The sequence below is a fragment of the Lampetra fluviatilis genome, chromosome 39, assembly GCF_964198595.1.
Source record: "Lampetra fluviatilis chromosome 39, kcLamFluv1.1, whole genome shotgun sequence".
In the NCBI taxonomy this organism is placed as follows: Eukaryota; Metazoa; Chordata; class Hyperoartia; order Petromyzontiformes; family Petromyzontidae; genus Lampetra; species Lampetra fluviatilis.
The window spans coordinates 806,623-825,445 of record NC_136313.1 but is presented as its reverse complement, the minus strand read 5'-3'; the positions used below and the strand labels follow the sequence as shown (position 1 = coordinate 825,445).

Sequence of the window (18,823 nt, the reverse complement as noted above, 5' to 3'; positions counted from 1 at the left end):
CCCCCTGGGGTCCAGGCGTGCTGACTTGTGCTTCGTGTAAGCGTTATGGTTTGGCGGTGGGAGTTCGGGCGATATGGTGAGATTCTGGTGAGTAGTTTGGTTGATGTTAGTAAGGATCTGGGTGTGGGTTGATGTCAGTGTGGGTTAGATTCTGGTGAGTGGTTTGGTTGATGTTAGTAAGGCTCTGGGTGAGGTGGATGTCAGTGTGGGTTATATTCGGGTGAGTGGTTTGGTTGATGTTAGTAAGGATCTGGGTGTGGGTTGATGTCAGTGTGGGTTAGATTCTGGTGAGTAGTTTGGTTGATGTTAGTAAGGCTCTGGGTGAGGGTTGATGTCAGTGTGGGTTACATTCTGGTAAGTAGTTTGGTTGATGTTAGTAAGGCTCTGGGTGAGGGTTGATGTTAGTGTGGGTTAGATTTTGGTGAGTAGTTTGGTTGATGTCAGTAAGGCTCTGGGTGAGGGTTGATGTCAGTGTGGGTTACATTCTGGTGAGTGGTTTGGTTGATGTCAGGAAGGCTCTGGGTGAGGGTTGATGTTAGTGTGGGTTAGATTCTGGTGAGTGGTTTGGTTGATGTCAGGAAGGCTCTGGGTGAGGGTTGATGTTAGTAAGGATCTGGGTGTGGGTTCGGGGGTTGTGTTGATGTTAGGGGTCAGGGTTTGCGTTGAGGGTTATGGTTCGGGTAACGTTTTGGATCTTGGACGAAGGTTGAGGCTGGGAGCGATGTTTATTGTTGGGTTCGAGGTGTGTTCGGGATTAGTCGGGATTAGGGTCAGGGTTTAGGTGCGACGTTTGTGTTAGGTTGGGAATCCGGACTCGGATTGAGGTCGGGGTTAGGGTAGAGACTTCGTCGGTGCCGTGAGTTGTGATTGAGGCTGGCTTACTGTATATTGGAGGCGAGTTCAGGGCCGTTATGTGGAGCAAAGTGTGGTTCCAGTCAAGGTTTTGAGGCGGTGCTTGAAGACTGGATTTGGGATCGGAGTTAATGTTTGGAGTTGGATTCGAGGTGAGGAGTGGAGGTTGCCATTGTTGAGTTATCCATTGAAATTAAGTTCTGGTTTTTGGGTCGGTGTAGAGTTCAGCTTGGATCGTGCTTGGATGGGTGGATCTCCGTGCATTACAGTTGTTGTTGGCTGCCCGGCATATGTGGTGAGCAGTGGTGGGCAGTGCAGCCACGTACAAAGGTGGACTTACATTTGTTTTTGTCATCCTCTTTAAATTCAACACTCACGTCTGCGCAACCTGCACTTAACCAGCGTGGTGAAGTATGGTCACGTAACACCCCCACCCCCCGACACGACCCGGAGGGCGTGGGGAGATCCTCCTCCTCCAGTAGCGGGCCGACACAAACACAAGGTGACCGCGCACACAGATGTTTGAGGTCTGCATTGCTATTGAGGTTATCGTTGTTTTGTAGATCGCCGTTTGCTCCCGGAGAATCCTCTGCACGCCCCGCGCACCCACCCAGTCATCTCTAAAACTCAACGTCGCGCGATCCTCTCCTCCACACGCGCGAGCACATCGCCCTGCGCCGCTCGTCACCTCCGATCGCGTCGTCCACCGCCGGCAGCAGCGGACGAGCGACCCCTTCCCCCCCCCCAACGCGCCATGGACAGCGACGGGGAACGCGCGGCCGAGGATCGGGGAGGCAGCCCCGGCGAGCGGGGGAGCCCTGACAGGGACCGCGACGAGAGGATCAAGACCGGTGAGAGGGCCGCCCCCCGCCCACCGCGCAGGGTGGCACGCGGCTACAGGCGAACAAAACCTGCACGGGCCCTGGTGAGGTGTTGCTGTGGGTAGAGGAGGGTAAAGAGTAAAGTTTGGGTTTCAGGGTACGGTGCGGGTCAGCGGGGAGAGGGCTTTTACCAGCGGCAGGTTTAGGGTCAGGGGTAGAGTTGCTACTCGTGCTTGGTTGAGGTCATTGAGAGGACAAGTCGAAGTGGTTGTTGTTGGTTCGTGTTTGGGGTAATGCTCGTACTGTGGTCCCGTTTGTTGGGTTCGGTGAGAGGGCTGATAATAGTGGCTGGTTGGCTTCTTGGCTCAAGGTAAGCCTATTGGGAGTGGCTGGTTGGCTAGGGCTCGTATCATCAGGCTAATATCTCTTCAAGTGAATAAGTGGCAGTGCTATCCTGGTGGTCCTGAGCCAGAAGGAGAAATTCCACATTCCTATGCCTGGGGTCAGTCTATCCATAGATACTGCTGATGGTATCTGTAAAAGTGGTAACCATATAATTGACTCCACAGAGATGATTTCCTGAGCTGTGCCAGCTCAGGAATTGATCTCGCAACCTTCCGATTGTGACACACGCCAAACCAACACACGCAATGTAATTGGCCAAGCACCCCAATGCAGTACTCCGACTGAAAAATTATCTTGCGCCTCGGTGAGGACGGTGATGTAGCCTAGCAGTAGCGCACGCATTCTCCCCTTATGTCTGGAACAAGCGGTGAATGCGCAGCCGCTCGAATCCAGTGCACGGTTCGAATCCCTGATCAATACTGCGGTAAAGAACCCGTGATGTTATTCGCGAGAGTAAGGTCACCGTATGCCCGAGTTGCGGTCCGTCCAAATTTGCCAAAAATAGAAAAATGCACCGTGAATTACTCAACCAGAATCTACGTGGGAATCATCGGCCCACTCCTGCAAACACTTGGCAGGGAAAGTAGTCACGTGACTGAGAGGGAGGCTTTCCTGGGTAAACAAGCATAATAATGATGATAATTGAGGCTTTCCTGAATAAATGTGACATATTACGGCCATAACCAAAGCACCCCCCTCCTCCCGCAGCCTATAACACCTGGTATGCTTGGTGGTCACCCATAGAGCAGTGCGGCAAAAGTCATTATCGTGTCCTCAAACATCGATGCTCTCCACTTTCGCCAAGCCCGCACTGGCTTGCGCGGTGTAGTATGGTCAAACGATCACCACAACCCGCTCGGCATGTGGAGGCCCCCTCATCCAGCAGTGGATTGACAAAAGGAACTGTACACGTAGAACCCCAGCGCTTCCAAGCCAGATTAAATAGTAATTATAGACGATCGTAAGTCACCGCTTTACTAATCTGTGCCCACGAGTGGTACGGTGCAAGGATGGGGGAAGCGCGAATGTCTATTTTTGAAGCCACGTTTACAAACAAGAACAAAAAAATCGCTACGATTCGACGTTTTGTGTGCAGCTCAACAGTGGCCCGGGTGGTCGTGCCTTAGCCCCTCCCGTCATGGCTTCGAACAAAAAAAGAAATAATCGAAAACCGTCTTCGGAAGGCCGTGCGAGTGGCTTTGAAAGAAAATCGGCGCAGTGTTTTAAAATGTGAAAAAAATAATTTAAAAAAGTTGGAGGTCACGGAAGGAATGTTTTCCGAGACTGATCCGGCCACCTCCTGGGGCTGCGCGACCCGGGACAGTGGTTAAGGTCACGCTGCCCTTGGGCCATGCGGGATTACTGTGCCGCTGTCGCTGATTCCTGTTTTAAGTGGCGTTTCCCCCCCCCCCCCACTTCTCTCTGGTGCTGCTCAGTATGGGTGGATTAGTGTGCAGCTCGCTCTGCTTTGTGGTTTTATTGGAGTTGGGTTTTTTTTCTGCTCTTTGTGTTTGGTTTTGGGGGTTGGCGTGCGTGCGTGGAAGATGAATGCCACGTCGGTTTACGCCGCCGTGCCTTTGCGCGTGTGGGTGTGGGCGTGAGTGGATTTTCTTTTCTTCAAGACTTGTGCAGCCAAAGTAATGGGCCCAGACCTTGAGTCACTTTTCATCATCGCTTGGCAGCTTTGGCGACCAGACCAGACTGCCGGGTAATATTAAAGCAGTAGCTGCAGTAGCCATAATCATGGCTGCTGCTTTTTATAATCATAAGGCCTCGCCAAGCCGCCACTGTTGCCACCTTCCACGATATTGCGGCATTAAATTACAGCAGTCGCATAATATTAGTATGATTTTATTATTGATAAGCCGTTATCAAGCCTTTTCTTTTTAGAAGGGGCCCTACTTTGAGATGCTTAGCCAATCTCTTTGTTTGAACACGTCCTGAAATAAAACCCAAAGAGCCTGGAGTAAACCCACTTTCACGAGAGGTTGCCATGTAAAACACTGCAACGAATGCCACGGCTTTTCCACTTGCTGCACTACCTCCTTAAGGCACCTCGTGGTTTTCCACTCCAGTTACAACCACAGAAATTATCGATCGGGAATTGACCAAACGTTCCACTGCCAGCCGCTAGTCTCGGCGCTAAGTGAGGCTTATTCCTGTCTTGGTGGGCTGCTGTTTGTAAATGTATTGGGTGCCACAATGGCGAGACTCCCTCGCCTGGTATGCAGGAGTTTGTGGGTTCGATCCCGACCCTGACGCCTGCTGCATATTTGGAGTTTGCGTGTCCCTTATCTCCCCCTGATCGCGTTGATTTTTCTCCGTGTCCTCCGTATTTTTTTACTCCACGTTCATAAATATGAATTTAGAGTATTTACTGGGTGTTGGTGGCCCTGAGCAGGAATCGATCTCTGGTCGCCGGCTTTCGTGGCGCAGCGCGCTAACCACTACCCCCCCCACCTCCACACCCAGAGCCCGAGGATGAATGGACGGAGGCGCCGCTGATCGAGGAGTCTCGCGGCGGCGGCGACGACGATAGCTTGGCCGCGCTCGACGGAGCGTCGACGTCGCCTGGGACTGGCGAGGGCCCTGCCGGGGACGGCGGCCGCGGCACGCCGGGTCCCGGTGACGGGGCCGGCGCCGCTGCTTCACAGGCGCAGGCCAGCACGAGCTGGTCCGGCCTCGTCGACTACCTCATTAAGTCAGGTGCGCGAGTACGCAACCATTCATGTTATTGCGTAATTTTTTATTTTGTTGTTGTGTGAGCTTGTTTTTACCCAGGAAAGAGTCTTTTTCAGGAGGGTCCTGATAAGTGTTCGCAGTGGCGTGCTATCGATTGCTTAGGCATTTCCCAATCAAGTCGTTGCGAGCATTTTTTTTTTTATTGGGCAAATGTGGCCCACGGTGCCGGTACACGACGTCCCCCTTCTCTGGACGAGGGTTCAAGAGTGGGGGTGGCCACGCAGAAGCCACTCGAAGCCACACGGGAAGCTTGAGCTGAATTAGATATTTTGGCCGTGCAGTTCACACCGTTATGTGTTCTGCAGAGTTATTACTCTAAGATTACATTTCACTGCAGATCCTGCACATTCACCATCGAGTGCAGGCAGCCGTTGATAGTTCTGCGACGGCTAATATGTCGGCATGCCCTCGGGAAGGTATCCGTCCTTGTGTTCGCGCGTCCTCGAGTGTCAAGGGTGCAGCCTCCAGTGAAGGTTGCTTCCGATTAAAAGTGCAGCGTCATTGCTGTCGGCGCCACCGCCGCTGTGCCCCTGGCACCGCCGTCCGGCGATGATGGCCACCGCCGCCGCTGTGCCTCTCTCTCTCTGGCGCGATTTGCCGAATGAGGAAAAATAATTGGCGAAAACTTGTCGCCAGTTTATCCCCCGAGAAGGCCTCGCCGAGCCTCTGTGCAGAGAACCCGACACGGTCGTCAACAATCCTGTGTCGCCGTAAAAGAACAACAAAAAAAGAAAAGTTAAGGCAACGTTTCGGGCAACGGTCCTTCTTCATGGCACACGTTTGAGTTTGGAACGCTTAAATAATGTTTTTAAACCTTTGCAACAAAACAAATAAACGCAGTTCGATTCTTGCGCACGATGGCAGCTGTACGCTCAGGAGCTCGGTGTTGGGCCATTGTTGAGGTCTGCTGCCGGGCACGACGAGAGGGCTTCGGGAGAGAGAATTCGTGTCGTTTTGCTGTTCCTCCTGCGTTGGAGGAGCGCAGACCATAGTGGTTTTTACTTACGTGGGCCATAGTTTGGGTTTCTTGGCCGCAATCGCGCTGTGGCTTGTCTTTAATGTGTCTCTATGTATCTCTATCTTCTTGCCTGTGGAAATATATCCAAGGGCTGGATGCCAATGTCGGGGTCCGCTCGCCATGACGAGAGGTCTTCGGGAGAGAGATTTAGCGTATCATGGGACCTTTTGTTTGCCAGTATCAAAGTATGAAAATTAAGAATAGGTTTTACCCTTTCTGGTGTTGCCAGAAAGGGTAAAATTTATTTTTATTTTTTTGATTTTGCGTAGTTTTTTTTTTTGTTATTCCTCCGTTGAAGGAGCACAGACTACAGCGGTTTACTTATACGGTCCATACAGTAGTTATATATTTGGTGGGAGATGGTAGGTAGCCTTCCCGCTGCGTTCCCACCTGTTTCGCGTCTTAGCGCTACCTTCAACGCAACCAGTTACCATCATCCAGGCGAGATGAACGCCGTCGAATTCGGACATAATCAGTGGAGCTAAATGAATGCAATCAAAACATCGCGGAGTCCCGTGTCGATATTGTGGGGGCGGGGGGGTTTGGGTGAGTTTGCTGGGTGTGGGGGGGGGAAGAGGGCGGTGATGGGGGGGTCTGCCTGTCCGTGCACTCTTGGGTCGAAGAGGGCCCTGCATTGCTGTGCTTGGCCATTTCATTATTCATGAGATTTTTGGCACGAGAGTAAAAAACACTCTCGCGTTGGAAGGGAATACCGGTCCAAGCGCACTGCGCGTAATTTACCGGGAAACGGCTCGTGTCCGTGGCGAGTTATTTCTCGAATGGTCCTGACCCACGCCCCCCTTCCCCCCCCTGACTTCACCAGCTCATTGGCCGGTGTGGTGAAGTATGATCAAATAAGCCCCATGGACGACACCGCGTGGGGGGTGGCCCTAATTTAGCAGTGGTGCGACGAAGAACTGTGAATAACTGTCCACCTATAGACTTTTCGTCAATTCACTGCTGGATGAGGGTCTCCCGTCCGGGTCGTCAGGGCTATTTCACCAAACTTCCCCGCAAGGGCAGCGTGGGTTTGCGTGAATGCGGGAAGCGTAGGCTTTTGGAGGATGGTACGGTCCACCGATGGATTTACTTGTGGGATGACGTGAGTTGTTGTTGCTCCGCTTGTGCAGAGCTGCAGAAGTGGCATGGATCGCCGTCGAGCTCGCCGGGGCTGTGCATGCCCTCCGGCCCGAGTCCGTCTTCCCGTCACTTCTCCCCCTCGCTGGGCGGCGGAGGCGGCGGCGGAGGTGGCGGCGGAGGCAGCAGCGGCGGTGGCAGCGGTGGGCACCGCGGCGCGGGTGCCGGCACGCTGCTGCTGTGTGAGGTGTGCGGAGACCTGGCGTCGGGTATCCACTACGGAGTGTACGCCTGCGAGGGATGCAAGGTATGCAGGGAGGCAGGGAGGGAGGCAGGGAGGGAGGGAGGCAGGGAGGGAGGGAGGCAAGGAGGCAGGGAGGGAGGGAGGCAGGGATGCAGGGAGGCAATGTCTATGAAGGGTTCTGGCTAACACGTGCACGTCATTTTAAGGGGATCTCATTCCAGGTTCTCACCGTGCCTCTGCCGCCCGGTCTGCCATCGGCGAAAGATTCATCTTTGTTTTAATTTGCAATGGCGCCGTTCTAATAGTATACGTGGCGTGTCCTTTAAACTTCTGCAATCAGATTACTTATTGCCTTCTTGTGGATGAGGCGGGTGCTTTGACACAGGCACGGACCTGAACACGCAGTCGCCATCCCAGTGTGGGTGAAAATGTCACGTTGCCCCACTCCCCTTGTGCCCCCCCGCACCCTCTCTCTCCGCCCGGCAGGGGTTTTTCCGGCGCACGGTGAGCACGCAGGTGCAGTACGAGACGTGTCAGATGAACTGCGTCATCCAGAAGAGCAACCGCAACCGCTGCCAGTTCTGCCGCTTCCAGAAGTGCCTCTCCGTCGGCATGTCCCGCGACTGTGAGTGCCGCACACACACCACAAAGGTTTCCCCGTGTAACCTTAACAGAATGTCGGGGCTAGGGCTGTTGGTGAGTAGCACCTATGAAGGTCGGCACATTGGCACACGGCGGCGTGGGTGGCCAGCACCATGCCCCGCCGCCTTTGCCTCACCAGTGGCGACGTTTTTACGCACTGTACCAGGTACTCATTTGAGGCCGAGTCGACCTAGGGGAGGCCCGGGACCGGTTCAGATGATCTTCACTTATTGGTCGTGAGCGGGACTCGGGTTAGCCGGGTTCGTAGCGCAGTGCGCTAACCATTGCACCACTGCTCCACACTCACGCAGCACAAAGCCCCCCATTCGCCACTAAGCAACGGTGACGTCACCACGGTGCTTGTCTCATCTCCTTTTATATTTGCAGAGCGCCTGAGTTCAAGGCGCTTAACATAGTTCAATGCAAAGGTAACCAAGTAGAATGAGATCGATGGCAGGGGCGTGCATGGGCTTAGGAATGGGTGACACCGAGAGAGGGTACCTAGGGGTCTCGAAAGGGTCGGGGAGGGATGGGAAGGAGTGGAGGGAAGAGGAAGGGAATGGCGATAGAGAAGAGGTGGGTCTTGAAGAGAGGAAGGAGGTTAAGGAGGGGGGAACTGCTTCATGTACAGGCGAGGTCCACTTTGAGCCTCTTACGTGAAGTGGCATTGAAGGCTCGCTGGCAGAGGGTCACGGGACACACCCAGGTGCTGTGAGACGACTGGCAGACGCGCCACCTGCGCACCCTCACCAAGCCGCCCGGCGCTCTGCTCGCATCGCTCCGCCGCCCTACATTGTTTGAGGGCGGCAGCTCGCACCTGCCCAGCAGCGTCCTTAACGAGTCTCCTGCCCAGAGGCGCGTGGCAAAGTTCCGGCTTCGTTAGGCAACCGCTCTTGGTCTTTAATGCATTCGTACTTTGGGCCCCCCCTTACACCTCATCTCCTGCCCTGCAGCTTCTCGCCGGGGTCGGACCCCCCAAGCGGCCAAGGTGCGTCCGCTAACGCGGCCTTCGAGCAGGAGCCCCCACCGGCCCCTCGCTGGACAGGCCCTGGGAGAGGAGATCACAGGTACCGCACCCTCACCCCCCGTGCGGCATCCTCCGCCGCTGGCACTCGGATTTCAACTCTGCCCGTTCGGGGCCCGTGCTGCTGCAGATCGTCACGGTGCAAATTTGCCATTTTTTTTATTACTCGCGTATTCCGCAATTGAGTGACATCGCGTGGCTACAACGCCCCCTTCCTGCGACCCGACTCCGATGAGCACGGTTGGCTACGTACGGTGCGAAAGAAGTCATACATACATACACTGCAGGATGCATCGGTGGAAAACTCAATCGCTCTTCTGAGTGAGAATTAACTACAAACACGAGACCATAGAGAACATGACTTCTTCCGGTCTCAAATGTACAAGTGAAGGTGGTTGGTGAGCGAATGAGTGTTTGGGTGAGTGAGTGGGGAGCGGTTGTGTTGTGGTTAGCCCGCTGCGCTAAGAACCCGACTATGACCCGAGTTCGATTCCCACTCGTGGTCGACACCAGTGACGATTATCTGAATTGGTTCTCAGCCCTCCTCAAGGTTGACTCAGCCTAAAACGAGTACCTGGTGGAGTGTGTAAACATTGCAACTGGGGAGACAAAGGAGGCCGGGCGTGGTGCTGGCCACCCTTCCACCCCCTTGTGTGCTGTTCCGGCCTTTATAGGTGCTTCTGGCTAACACCACTGACCCCTACAGTCTATTAAGGATATATGGGGGGGTCTTTGTGTTTGTTGGGGTAAGTATGTCTGCAAACTCGACACGGACAATGCAGCATCGCTCCGTAATGTCTCTTGAGAAGCGATCGTATCCAGGCTCGGTGTAAATCAACGGACGCTGCGTCACAGCCATTGATCGTCGTTAATGGTCCCTCTCCTCCTCCTGCCTACCGCTGTGGCTGCTCTGGCTGCTGCCGCTGCTGCGCTTACTGCTGCAGAGTTCGGGACCTATGAGACCAAACCCTTGCCGCTGTTGACGGCACGTTCGACGCTGGCCGACATGCTCACCTCGTCCACGCTCTCCACCTCGTCGGGAGGAAACCGCACAGCCGCCTCCTCGTCGCCCGCCGCCATGTGGGATGGGCCCCGTTCCGCCTCCGTACGTCGCCCACCGCCCCCTGCGCGTTGCCGCCCCCCTCCCCCCGTCCGTACCGATCGGAGTCGAGGTTGAGTTGCTTTGAAGTGGCCGACGAGGCCGTGCGGCCCAATGTCCTTGTGACGCCGTAGGGCGGATGTGAGACCTGTCCTAGCCGCAACATTTGGGAAGTATATCTGGCATACCGCAACTAAATTAAATGGCGCAAAACCACAGACTTTTTCAAACATTTACACGCAATTGAGGATAGGGGTTGGCGCTTCGACCCGTTGGCGGTGGTCGAACGCCGCGTGGACGATGCGACGGTGACGTATTGACGGGCGTCGCTCTCGTCGCGCCTTCTCCGCAGCCCGTGTGCCTCGACCTGCGGCAGCACCTCCCGGCGCCGCGCCGCTCTCCTCCGCGCCCGTGGGACGGCCGCTCGTGCGGCCCGGCCGCCGACGCCCCGTCGCGCTGCCGCGCCTTCGACCTGCACCCGCACCGCGACCTGCACGACGCCTACGACGGCCTGGAGCCGGCGGACGACGACGGCGGCGACGACGACCTCGACGTCGGGGGGGTCGGCGGCGGCGGCGGGGTCGGCGCTCGCGAGGAAGCGGACGCCTGCGGCAGGGCCGGCCCCGGCGGGCTGCGCGCTGCGGAGGCCCTGCGCGTGCTGGCGCGGCACACGCAGGAGGTGTGGCCCGTGGCGCGAGGGTCCGCGCCGGCAGAGGCTCGCGCACGCCCGCCCGGCGCCGCTCAGCATGCGGTACGTCGCGGAGGGACGGACGCGCCGTCGCGTGCCTCGCGGGGTTTGGTTCGCGGCCGAGTCGGGCGCCAAAGGGAAGAGCAGAACTCGGTTTCAAGGTTATTTTGTTTTTAACAGGGTAAGAACTCCAGAGAGCAGGGCGCATCTCATTTGCCGGAGTGACCAAAAAGGCAATAAATTGAATAAAGTACAACGATAAAGTGATTAGAAATCGAGAGTACAGGAGAAAGCGGAAATGTTGCAAGTGTCGGAATATTGCAAGGGGGGACCATACCTTGCAGGTCAGGCATCGGCTTTGAATTTCACAGAAGGGAAGGGAGCCGCGGCATGGCGCGGCATCGACCGTCGTAACCCTCGGCTGACCGTTTGGCGCGGTCCCCCACAGCCCAACGCTCGCGACGAGCTGCGGCGCGTGGCCCGCGATCTGCAGCGCTTCGCGAGCCAGCAGGACGTGCTGCTCAAGGGCGCGCTCTACGACTGCAGCCAGGGCCAGCCGGCCGACGCGGCCCGCCTGGTGCACGAGGCCCGGGACCTCCTGCGCTGCGTCCGCGAGGGCCTGCGTGCGCGCCTCGACGCGGTCGCCGACGGCCTGGACGCAGCGACGGCCGGGCCGCATGGCGGAGCGGAGGGGGCGGCGGAGGGGTCCGCTCCGGCCTGCTCCAGCCCCGCCTCGCCCGAGTGGAGGCTCTCTTCCGAGCTGGGCGCGGCCGAGAGGGGGCGCATGCTCTAGCGGTGCCGGGCGCGCGCCGTTCGTCGACGAGCGACCGGATAAATAGCCGGTGGTGGCCCGGCGGCAGCAAAGAGTCGACGTTTGTCAAAGGGATCGAGCCGATGTTGTTAAGTGACTGATACGACAAGCAAAAAATTAAAATTATAATCGAGGATTATAGGATTTTTTTTTTCCTGCCAACGTGAAAGTTGTTGACGTACCTGGCTGCCGCATACACAAAGAGGCTGAAGCACGTGTTTTTTTGTTAAATCGCGGTGCTTGGCATCAACGATGTTTGTCGACGTTTGTTCGACGTTGCGAGTGACCCCGGCGAATTATTTGCCGCTGACGTGTTTGCTCCCCCATTTCCCCCCACCTCGCTGATTTGATGGTCGTGGCTTCGCAGTGCTTTGGGCCGCGATGGCCGGTACGCAGGGTGCTAAGCGATGTGGGGATGAAAGATATCCTTGGCTCTCGTTTTTTTTTTATCCCTGGGACTGCAGTTGTCTTCCCCGGGAAGGATAAATGTATCCTTCGCTGGATTAAAGATGTTGCGTAAAAGGGTAAAACACCAATTATCATGTTGCGTAAGAATTGTTATAATTATTTTTATTCCTCCGACCTCGGCATCTCTGGTACCCCCCACCCCTCTCTTGGCTCAAGTCTCACCTTCTCACTATTCCTTCCGTGTATTTCGCCCCTTGAATCTATTATCTCCTCTTTCTGCTTTCCTCGCCAAATTATTTGCTGATGACACCCAAATCATCTCCTTTCCCTCTTGTATCCCTGACCTTTCCTCTCGTATCTCCAACCTCTTGCCTACCTATATGAACTGCAATTTAATAGAAAGTTTTTTCAGGAAACAATCCTACCTGCTATAAAAGGCGGGAGAAGCGTACATCCCGGCAGCGTCCCAACGTACAGTATCGTACCTCGTACGCTGCTGCGTTTGCCTGCCGTGCGAAATTTGAAATATTTTACAATTTTGTCGTATCGCTATCGTAAGATCGAAATATCGTAAGTCGGACCATTGTAACTCGGGGACTATCAGTAGTTAGGAAACACAAATATGATCCGATCATGAGTTTGATACACGATGAGCTGCACTGGCTACCTATGAAATACAGGATTGCGTATAAATTATGCCTACTCGTTTTTAAGAGTCTCCAATTTGCTCCATCCTCTCTCGCCGATCAGTGCGTATCAGCTTCAACGGACCCACATCCACTCCGACTACAATCCGCGGCTCGCGGCGACCTGCTGCTGTACCCCACCGCGCGATGCGGCCGGCGCAGTGTCTCCGGCCCAGCGACGCTGAAACACGCTGCAGCTCACGCTCGGGATCCATCCCCGAGTCTGAGCCAGTTCTGCAAGAGACTCAAAACGGTGTTGCTGCTGTTGTTTCAGAGGCGACTTCAATGTGTGATCAGTATGTGATCGAAGTGTGATCGATGCGCATTCATGATGGACTGAACTCATAAGAGTGCGTGTTAACAAATGTTCTTACTGAAAATCTCTCTATGGCCGTGCCCCACCTCATCTCGCCTCTCATCTTTTTCCATGTCCCCTCTTCGTTCCCAATCCTCTCTCCGTCTCTCTGTCCCTCCTTCTCCCCGTGCCCAATCCCGTGTACCCTTCCCACTCGCATCAACTCCCCCTGGTACATTGAGCAGCACCCCCCCCCCATAGACTCAACACTACCCACAGATTTAACACTGCCTATAGACTCAACACTGCACCATAGACTCAACACTCCCCCTGTACATGAAGCAGTCCCCCTCAACTTCCTTCCATTCCTCTCTTAAAGCCTCACCTCTTCTCTATTTCCCATTCCCTTCCCTCCCCTCGCCCCTCCACTCCTGCCCGTTCCTCCCCTGGCCTTTCATGATCCCTAAGCCGCCCCTCTATCGCTGCTACTCATTCCTCAACCCTTGCACCTTGCACGCCCCTGCCATTGAAATCCTCCTATTCCGTCGCCGTTTTTGAAAACCATGTCAAGCGCCTCGAGTGAAGGCGTTCTATAAATATAGATGAGGCGAAGATTAGTAATAAATACAGATGACATTAGATTATCCAGGAAAGCCATGCCGGGTCCAACGACTCTTTTCCAGGAGGCTGCTACGTTGGGTTCTCATTTTAAGATTTTTTTTTCAGCCAATTAACGATGAGATGTGTGTACATGCGGGAGAAAACCGGGACAGGGGGGTGGTTCAACAACCGTCACCGTACAGATGGAAACAGACGGAGACATTTGCTGTCCTGCATTCCCCTGGCACCTCCGACGCCCGCAGCAATGGAGTGTTAACAGCGTATTGCGCGATCGCAGCAACCCTCGCCTCCGAAGGCACGTACGGAGCCACCGCCGAGTTGATGACGCAGTTGAGCCTGGGTAGCGCTTGGAATGCATGAGAGGAGACCGCAATGCGTGCCGGGTTGTCTGCAGATTCTCCGGTTTTCTTCCCACAAGAAGCCAAACGCTCGTTATTAGAATCCCTACGCAGCAGCATCAGCATCTTCCTGCAGAAGTGTTTTGAGACTCTGTGAGGCTTCACATGGTAAACATGTAAAATTATTATTTCCAAGTACATATTAATAATTTGCACTTAGGCGCCTTTTATTAAATGCTGTAAGGTGCCGTGCATGAAAAGACGAAGTATAACGAGGCTGGAGCGGAGCCAAGATTTTGACTTCAATATTCTGAGATATCCAGTGTTTGTTTTCCAATGGGCGCCACAAATGAATAAAACAGATTTTTATTGTATTGAGCGCGGCGAGCTGACATGCTCATGAACTGCAGGACAATATCGGAGAGATCGAGGGACTTCGCGATAGCCTTCTCGATGTATTTCACCATCACGTCGTCGCCCCTGCTGGTGCGCAGCCGCGTCTTCAAGATTTTCATGGCGGAGAATGCTTCGCTCGGTGGTGGCCGTAGAGATCGGGAGAGTCAGGATCAGTCGAATGAGCTTATACAACTGAGGAAATACGCTTACAAGTTTGTGCTTGCAGAAAACGATGCTCAGTTGCTTCAGATTAGATTTGACTGGTTCAAATACGGCGGCGTTCTCCTTGTCACCTGTGAACATGACAAACTCAACAAGTTCCTGTTTAAGCGAAGTCAGATCCAGCTCTCGAAACCTGCCTTGTACATAGCCACCAACTCAATGATCTGCTCTTGATTTAACTGGTACGATTGGAAGTTGTCAACTGGGTCGAGGTAAGGGATCTTACTGAGCAGTTCACAGACATCGGGAGAAAAACCATGGTTGAGTTCAGCTAATGTAGAGTCCACAGCATTAAACAAGTCGATGCGGTAATGATCTTCGATGGTTCGCGGCACATGACCAGGAGGAAGGTGACGAGGACGACCTCGCGCTAGCCAGATGTCAGTTTATTAATAGGTCGGAGCCGCTGATGTGGCTAATAAGTTCGATAAGTTTGAAAGGCTGCCGCTCAAGCAGCCAGCATTTTGCAGCAGCTGGATATCCGGTTATCCCGATGATCGACTTTCCCAAAATTTCAGGGGGGGCTGAGCCCCCCCAGCCCCCCCTGTGGCTCCGCTCCTGGGCTGGAGGCAGAATAGGAGCAGAAGAGGAACCATGCTTAACCAGGGCAAACGGATTAGCACTTTCATAACAGGACTTGAAGGTGCCACCATTTATCTGCAAGCCTGATCTCCATGTGTAAAGGAGAGAGGACCATCAGTCGGGAGTGGCGGAACGTTTAGCTCCATTCCGTCGTGATGTCGGGAGGCCACTGGAGTGCACCCTGGTACGACCCCACGCGTCCCAGAGAGGAATGCTCGAAGCTTGCGAAATCCTCCTGGTTTTTTGTTTTTTAACCCCCCCCCCCCCAACTGGAACGTTGAATCATCACACCGCTGTGATCGTGTGGCATTTGGCCGCATGGCTGCCGCTGGATCCGTGACAACGACATTGAATAATGGACGAGCGGCGTTAGGTTTCAGCTGGGGGGGTGGGCCCAGCTGGGTGGGGGTCTGGGAGGGTACGATACGAAACATCTTGTCGATCTTGCTGGGATTCAAAGAACGTTGAATACATGTTGTGGGTTCATTCTCCAACACACCGGTGTGCTGAGCTAGCAACGAATTGGCATGTTCTGTTTTCGTGACAAACCTTACTAATTGGCTGTGTCGGGTGGTGGCGAGTTTAACGACACGTTTATATTTACGCGATCTAACCCCAAAAAAAGCCCCTCTTATGGATCCAAAGACGATCGACAACATCGACTGGGATCCAGAATGCGCACCAAGCTGGGCGACCGCGGGAATTCCGCCAAGCGAGGAAGCGGGCGAGAAAGGAGCGCTCGATGGCCCGCAGGAACACGGCCCGCCCGTGGTTCCTCCGGAGGAAGACTAAGGGCCGTCTTCGAAGCGTGCGTGCGTTCGTGCGGTGGTAGCCACGTTTTAATTTGTGATCAGTTTCCGTCCGGGGCGACTTGGCCGCGTACGTATCCCCGACCGCGCGATCCGTATTGTTGTCCAGTGCCCGAAGGGCAAATGTTTTTGTAATTGCTCGTTGAGCTCCCGCGCGTTATTCCTCTCCGGCGAATGGCACGGAAACTAAAAGTTTTGCGAGCGGCCGGGGCTCGACACGAGACGACCTCTGCGTACCAGCGAGGCCCCGGAGGGGGTCGCGGACGATTCCAGCCTGATCGCCGGGGCCGCTGTTTTGACGTCTCAGCTGAAGGCCGCGTCTCGGCAGGTGTCGTTCCGTGCGCTTGGAACTCCGCGGCACGCAGAGCCACGGCAGCGCCGCTGCGGCCGCCCGGGCCTTGGCCACGTCGCAGCGTTGCCCCAAAGCTGCGCTGCGTCCAACTCGTCCCTCAGAGGAAAAAAACGCCCAATGCGTCATTGTTGGCTGAGAGCCACCAGGCTGCGAGAACTTGGTGGGGTTTGGTGGTTCTCTGCCTGTCGCCACGCGACTTCCGGGTGGCAGGGGGGGAGATAATTTTGTTTTGCGCCGGGAGAGACGTCACCACCTCCTGGCCTTGTTTTCTAGACTTCGCGGGTGACTTGCGCCACGGCTGTAAGACCAAAGGGCTGGTGTGGGGTCGCGTTCCGAGCGAGCGTGCGAGCAATTGACCGATGTCTAACTACAACCCGCTGTCTTGCGAATGGAACGCCCCTGATGCTTCGATGCAGCGCCGCAACCATCGGAGCGAAATGTTGCATCCAGAGCGGGCGGCATATTGGACCAGTGGTGATTCTACTGGGGGCCTAAGAGGGACTTGTGTCCCACTAATGAACAGCTGTGATTTCCCCCCCCCGAACCTTTCCACCGCCCCCCTCCCCCATGAACAACGATTCAGAGGCACTATGAGTGATTGGGGAGGCAGTCGACTTGAAGTGGTGGAAGAGTTCATCTCTGCCGAAGTGGTCGACCGCACTTCGCCATCGCTCCCTTCCAGTTGCAGTCAACACCTGACCTCTCAGGACCGCTCTCAGTCTCCCACTGGTGGAGTGTCGTGCCGTGGATGTTGTTGCCCTCTCCCCCCCGCATCTCCCCCCTGCATGTCCCCCCCGCATCTCCCCCCGCATCTCCCCCTCCTAGGGGCCCCTCCATTTACCGTGCCCCGAGGATCGCCACTGTGACGTGACGCCACTGTGACGCCACTGTGGTGACGTGACGTCACTGTGACGACGTGTGTCTGTGCGGTCGAGGCCGCCGAGTTCGCCGCCCGCTGTTGAATGCGAACGAGGCCGCAGCGCGAACCGTCGTGTCCCTGCGCCTCGCTACTCGCTTCTAACGGGAAACAAATTTAGTTTGTCTCCCTTGAAGGCGATTCCTCGCTTATTTCTCAAGGCAATTCGACGCACAAGCGAGTTTTTTATTTAATATCCCTAAAGCAAGATGTGTGATGCGTCCTTACCCAGAAGGGGGAGACGCGCGGCGTCATCGTCGTCCCCTGTTTGCTTGTAAATTGAAGGGTGGCGTCGATTCACCCCCATTTCTTCCTGTTCAATGTGAAAAGTAGAGGCCATATCCGGGGAAGTATGGACCTTTGCCGGCGACCGCCTGGCTTGGCTTGGCCGCCGACCTTCTCTCGGATCGCGCTTTCGTGGCCTCGAGTTTTCTCTTAATTTCTATTAAATGGTCCGAGGGGTTTTAGTCCGCGAAACGTCGCCTCTGCGAACCAGAGAGCAGCCTCTGGCACGCTGCTCAGTGGCCGCGAACGACCTCTCGCGGCCTGCGGAAGAGCCGGTCGTTCTTCTCGTGACCGTGGCCGCACTTTGGCCCAATAAAACCTTTAAACAAAAGATGTTTCTCGTTCGCGGCCCCTTTTGACCTCTGCGAGCAGCAGTGGCGAGGCGCGAGCCGCAGCGCGAACGAGTTGAAGAGCTGTCGAGAGACGCACCCCCCCCCCCATCGCTCCCACACAGGGTCATAGGCAGCGTATTTGTTTGTGAGCTCGGAAGCGGGGGGCCGGTGGCTCCTCTCTGCGTGGCTCCGTGCGGAGCTCGGAGAGGAAATCTCCGGCAAGCTTTGCGAGGCCAGTCCACTGGCGGCGGCGCAGTGCTGGTGGCGCCACAACTGTGCTGCTAAACCGGCGACCCGAGTTCGATTCCCGCTCGTGTCCAACAGCTGATGGATATGTGACACACGTGTTCTGGCTTTCCTCCGAGACCGACAACGGCCTTCGATGAGCGCCTGGCGCAGTGTGTAGGACCCCAGCGCTGGGGGGAGGGGGGGTGAGGCGGCCGGCCGGGCGTGGTGTTCGCTAACGACGCCAACACGAACAGCCTGCTCAGGCTGTCAGGGGGAAGAGGAGGAGGGCATCCCCTTTGTGTGTTTGTCTCGGCGGGTTTCAATAGAAGATGGGCGTCTGCCAATCCGATCCGGCTGAAAGACTGGAGCCCTTGAGGACCACGCTGCACGGCGCGGCGTTACCCGGCAGCCACGTGCAAGTCCACGAGGGCTGGAGTTGAGCGGACACCATCACGCCAGCGTGTATCTCGGCTTAAGGGTTCGGAAGGCGTGATTGTGTCCACATGCCCAGCGTCACACGGGCGGGTATCGCGTGTGCATCGCCTAATTACACGAGCGTTAGTTGTTTGTAGATGTTTTGGTTAATAAAATGAAGAGCCTCAAGGTGAAATGGGTGTCGCGTGCGTGCATTGTTGTTGTTGTCGCGATGGTCGTTCGCTCTGCTGGATTCCCCGACGGCCGGCATGGATCGACCCCCTCGAGTTCCGAGAGGTCGTCGGTTCGAGGCCCAGCTCCGTCATCGACCGTCACGCTGGCCACAGCCTCGCGTTGACAGCGCCACGGGTTGTCGATTCGTCGTCATCGCGACCCACGTGGGCAGCTAGTCCGCAGATGTCCACCGCACACATTTCGTAATTTTTTGTCGCCAATTCGAAGTCCCCCCCCCCCATGTACGGCCCGCGACGTCTCACGTGGCTCGCAGCCCTTCTA

The 18,823-nt window shown here is 55.6% G+C and overlaps 1 protein-coding gene across 1 annotated transcript; it reads left to right on the top strand.

The window, feature by feature from the left end:
• Positions 1-1,278: 1,278 nt before the first annotated feature.
• LOC144945819 (uncharacterized) lies at positions 1,279-18,503 on the top strand. The gene is made up of 9 exons (XM_078874360.1): positions 1,279-1,354; positions 1,569-1,703; positions 4,551-4,784; positions 6,969-7,222; positions 7,646-7,784; positions 8,755-8,868; positions 9,770-9,930; positions 10,277-10,675; positions 11,061-18,503. The coding sequence occupies exons 2-9, from the start codon at positions 1,607-1,609 to the stop codon at positions 11,403-11,405; spliced, it is 1,743 nt and encodes a 580-aa protein (XP_078730486.1). The 5' UTR covers positions 1,279-1,354; positions 1,569-1,606; the 3' UTR covers positions 11,406-18,503.
• The last annotated feature ends 320 nt before the right edge of the window (positions 18,504-18,823 follow it).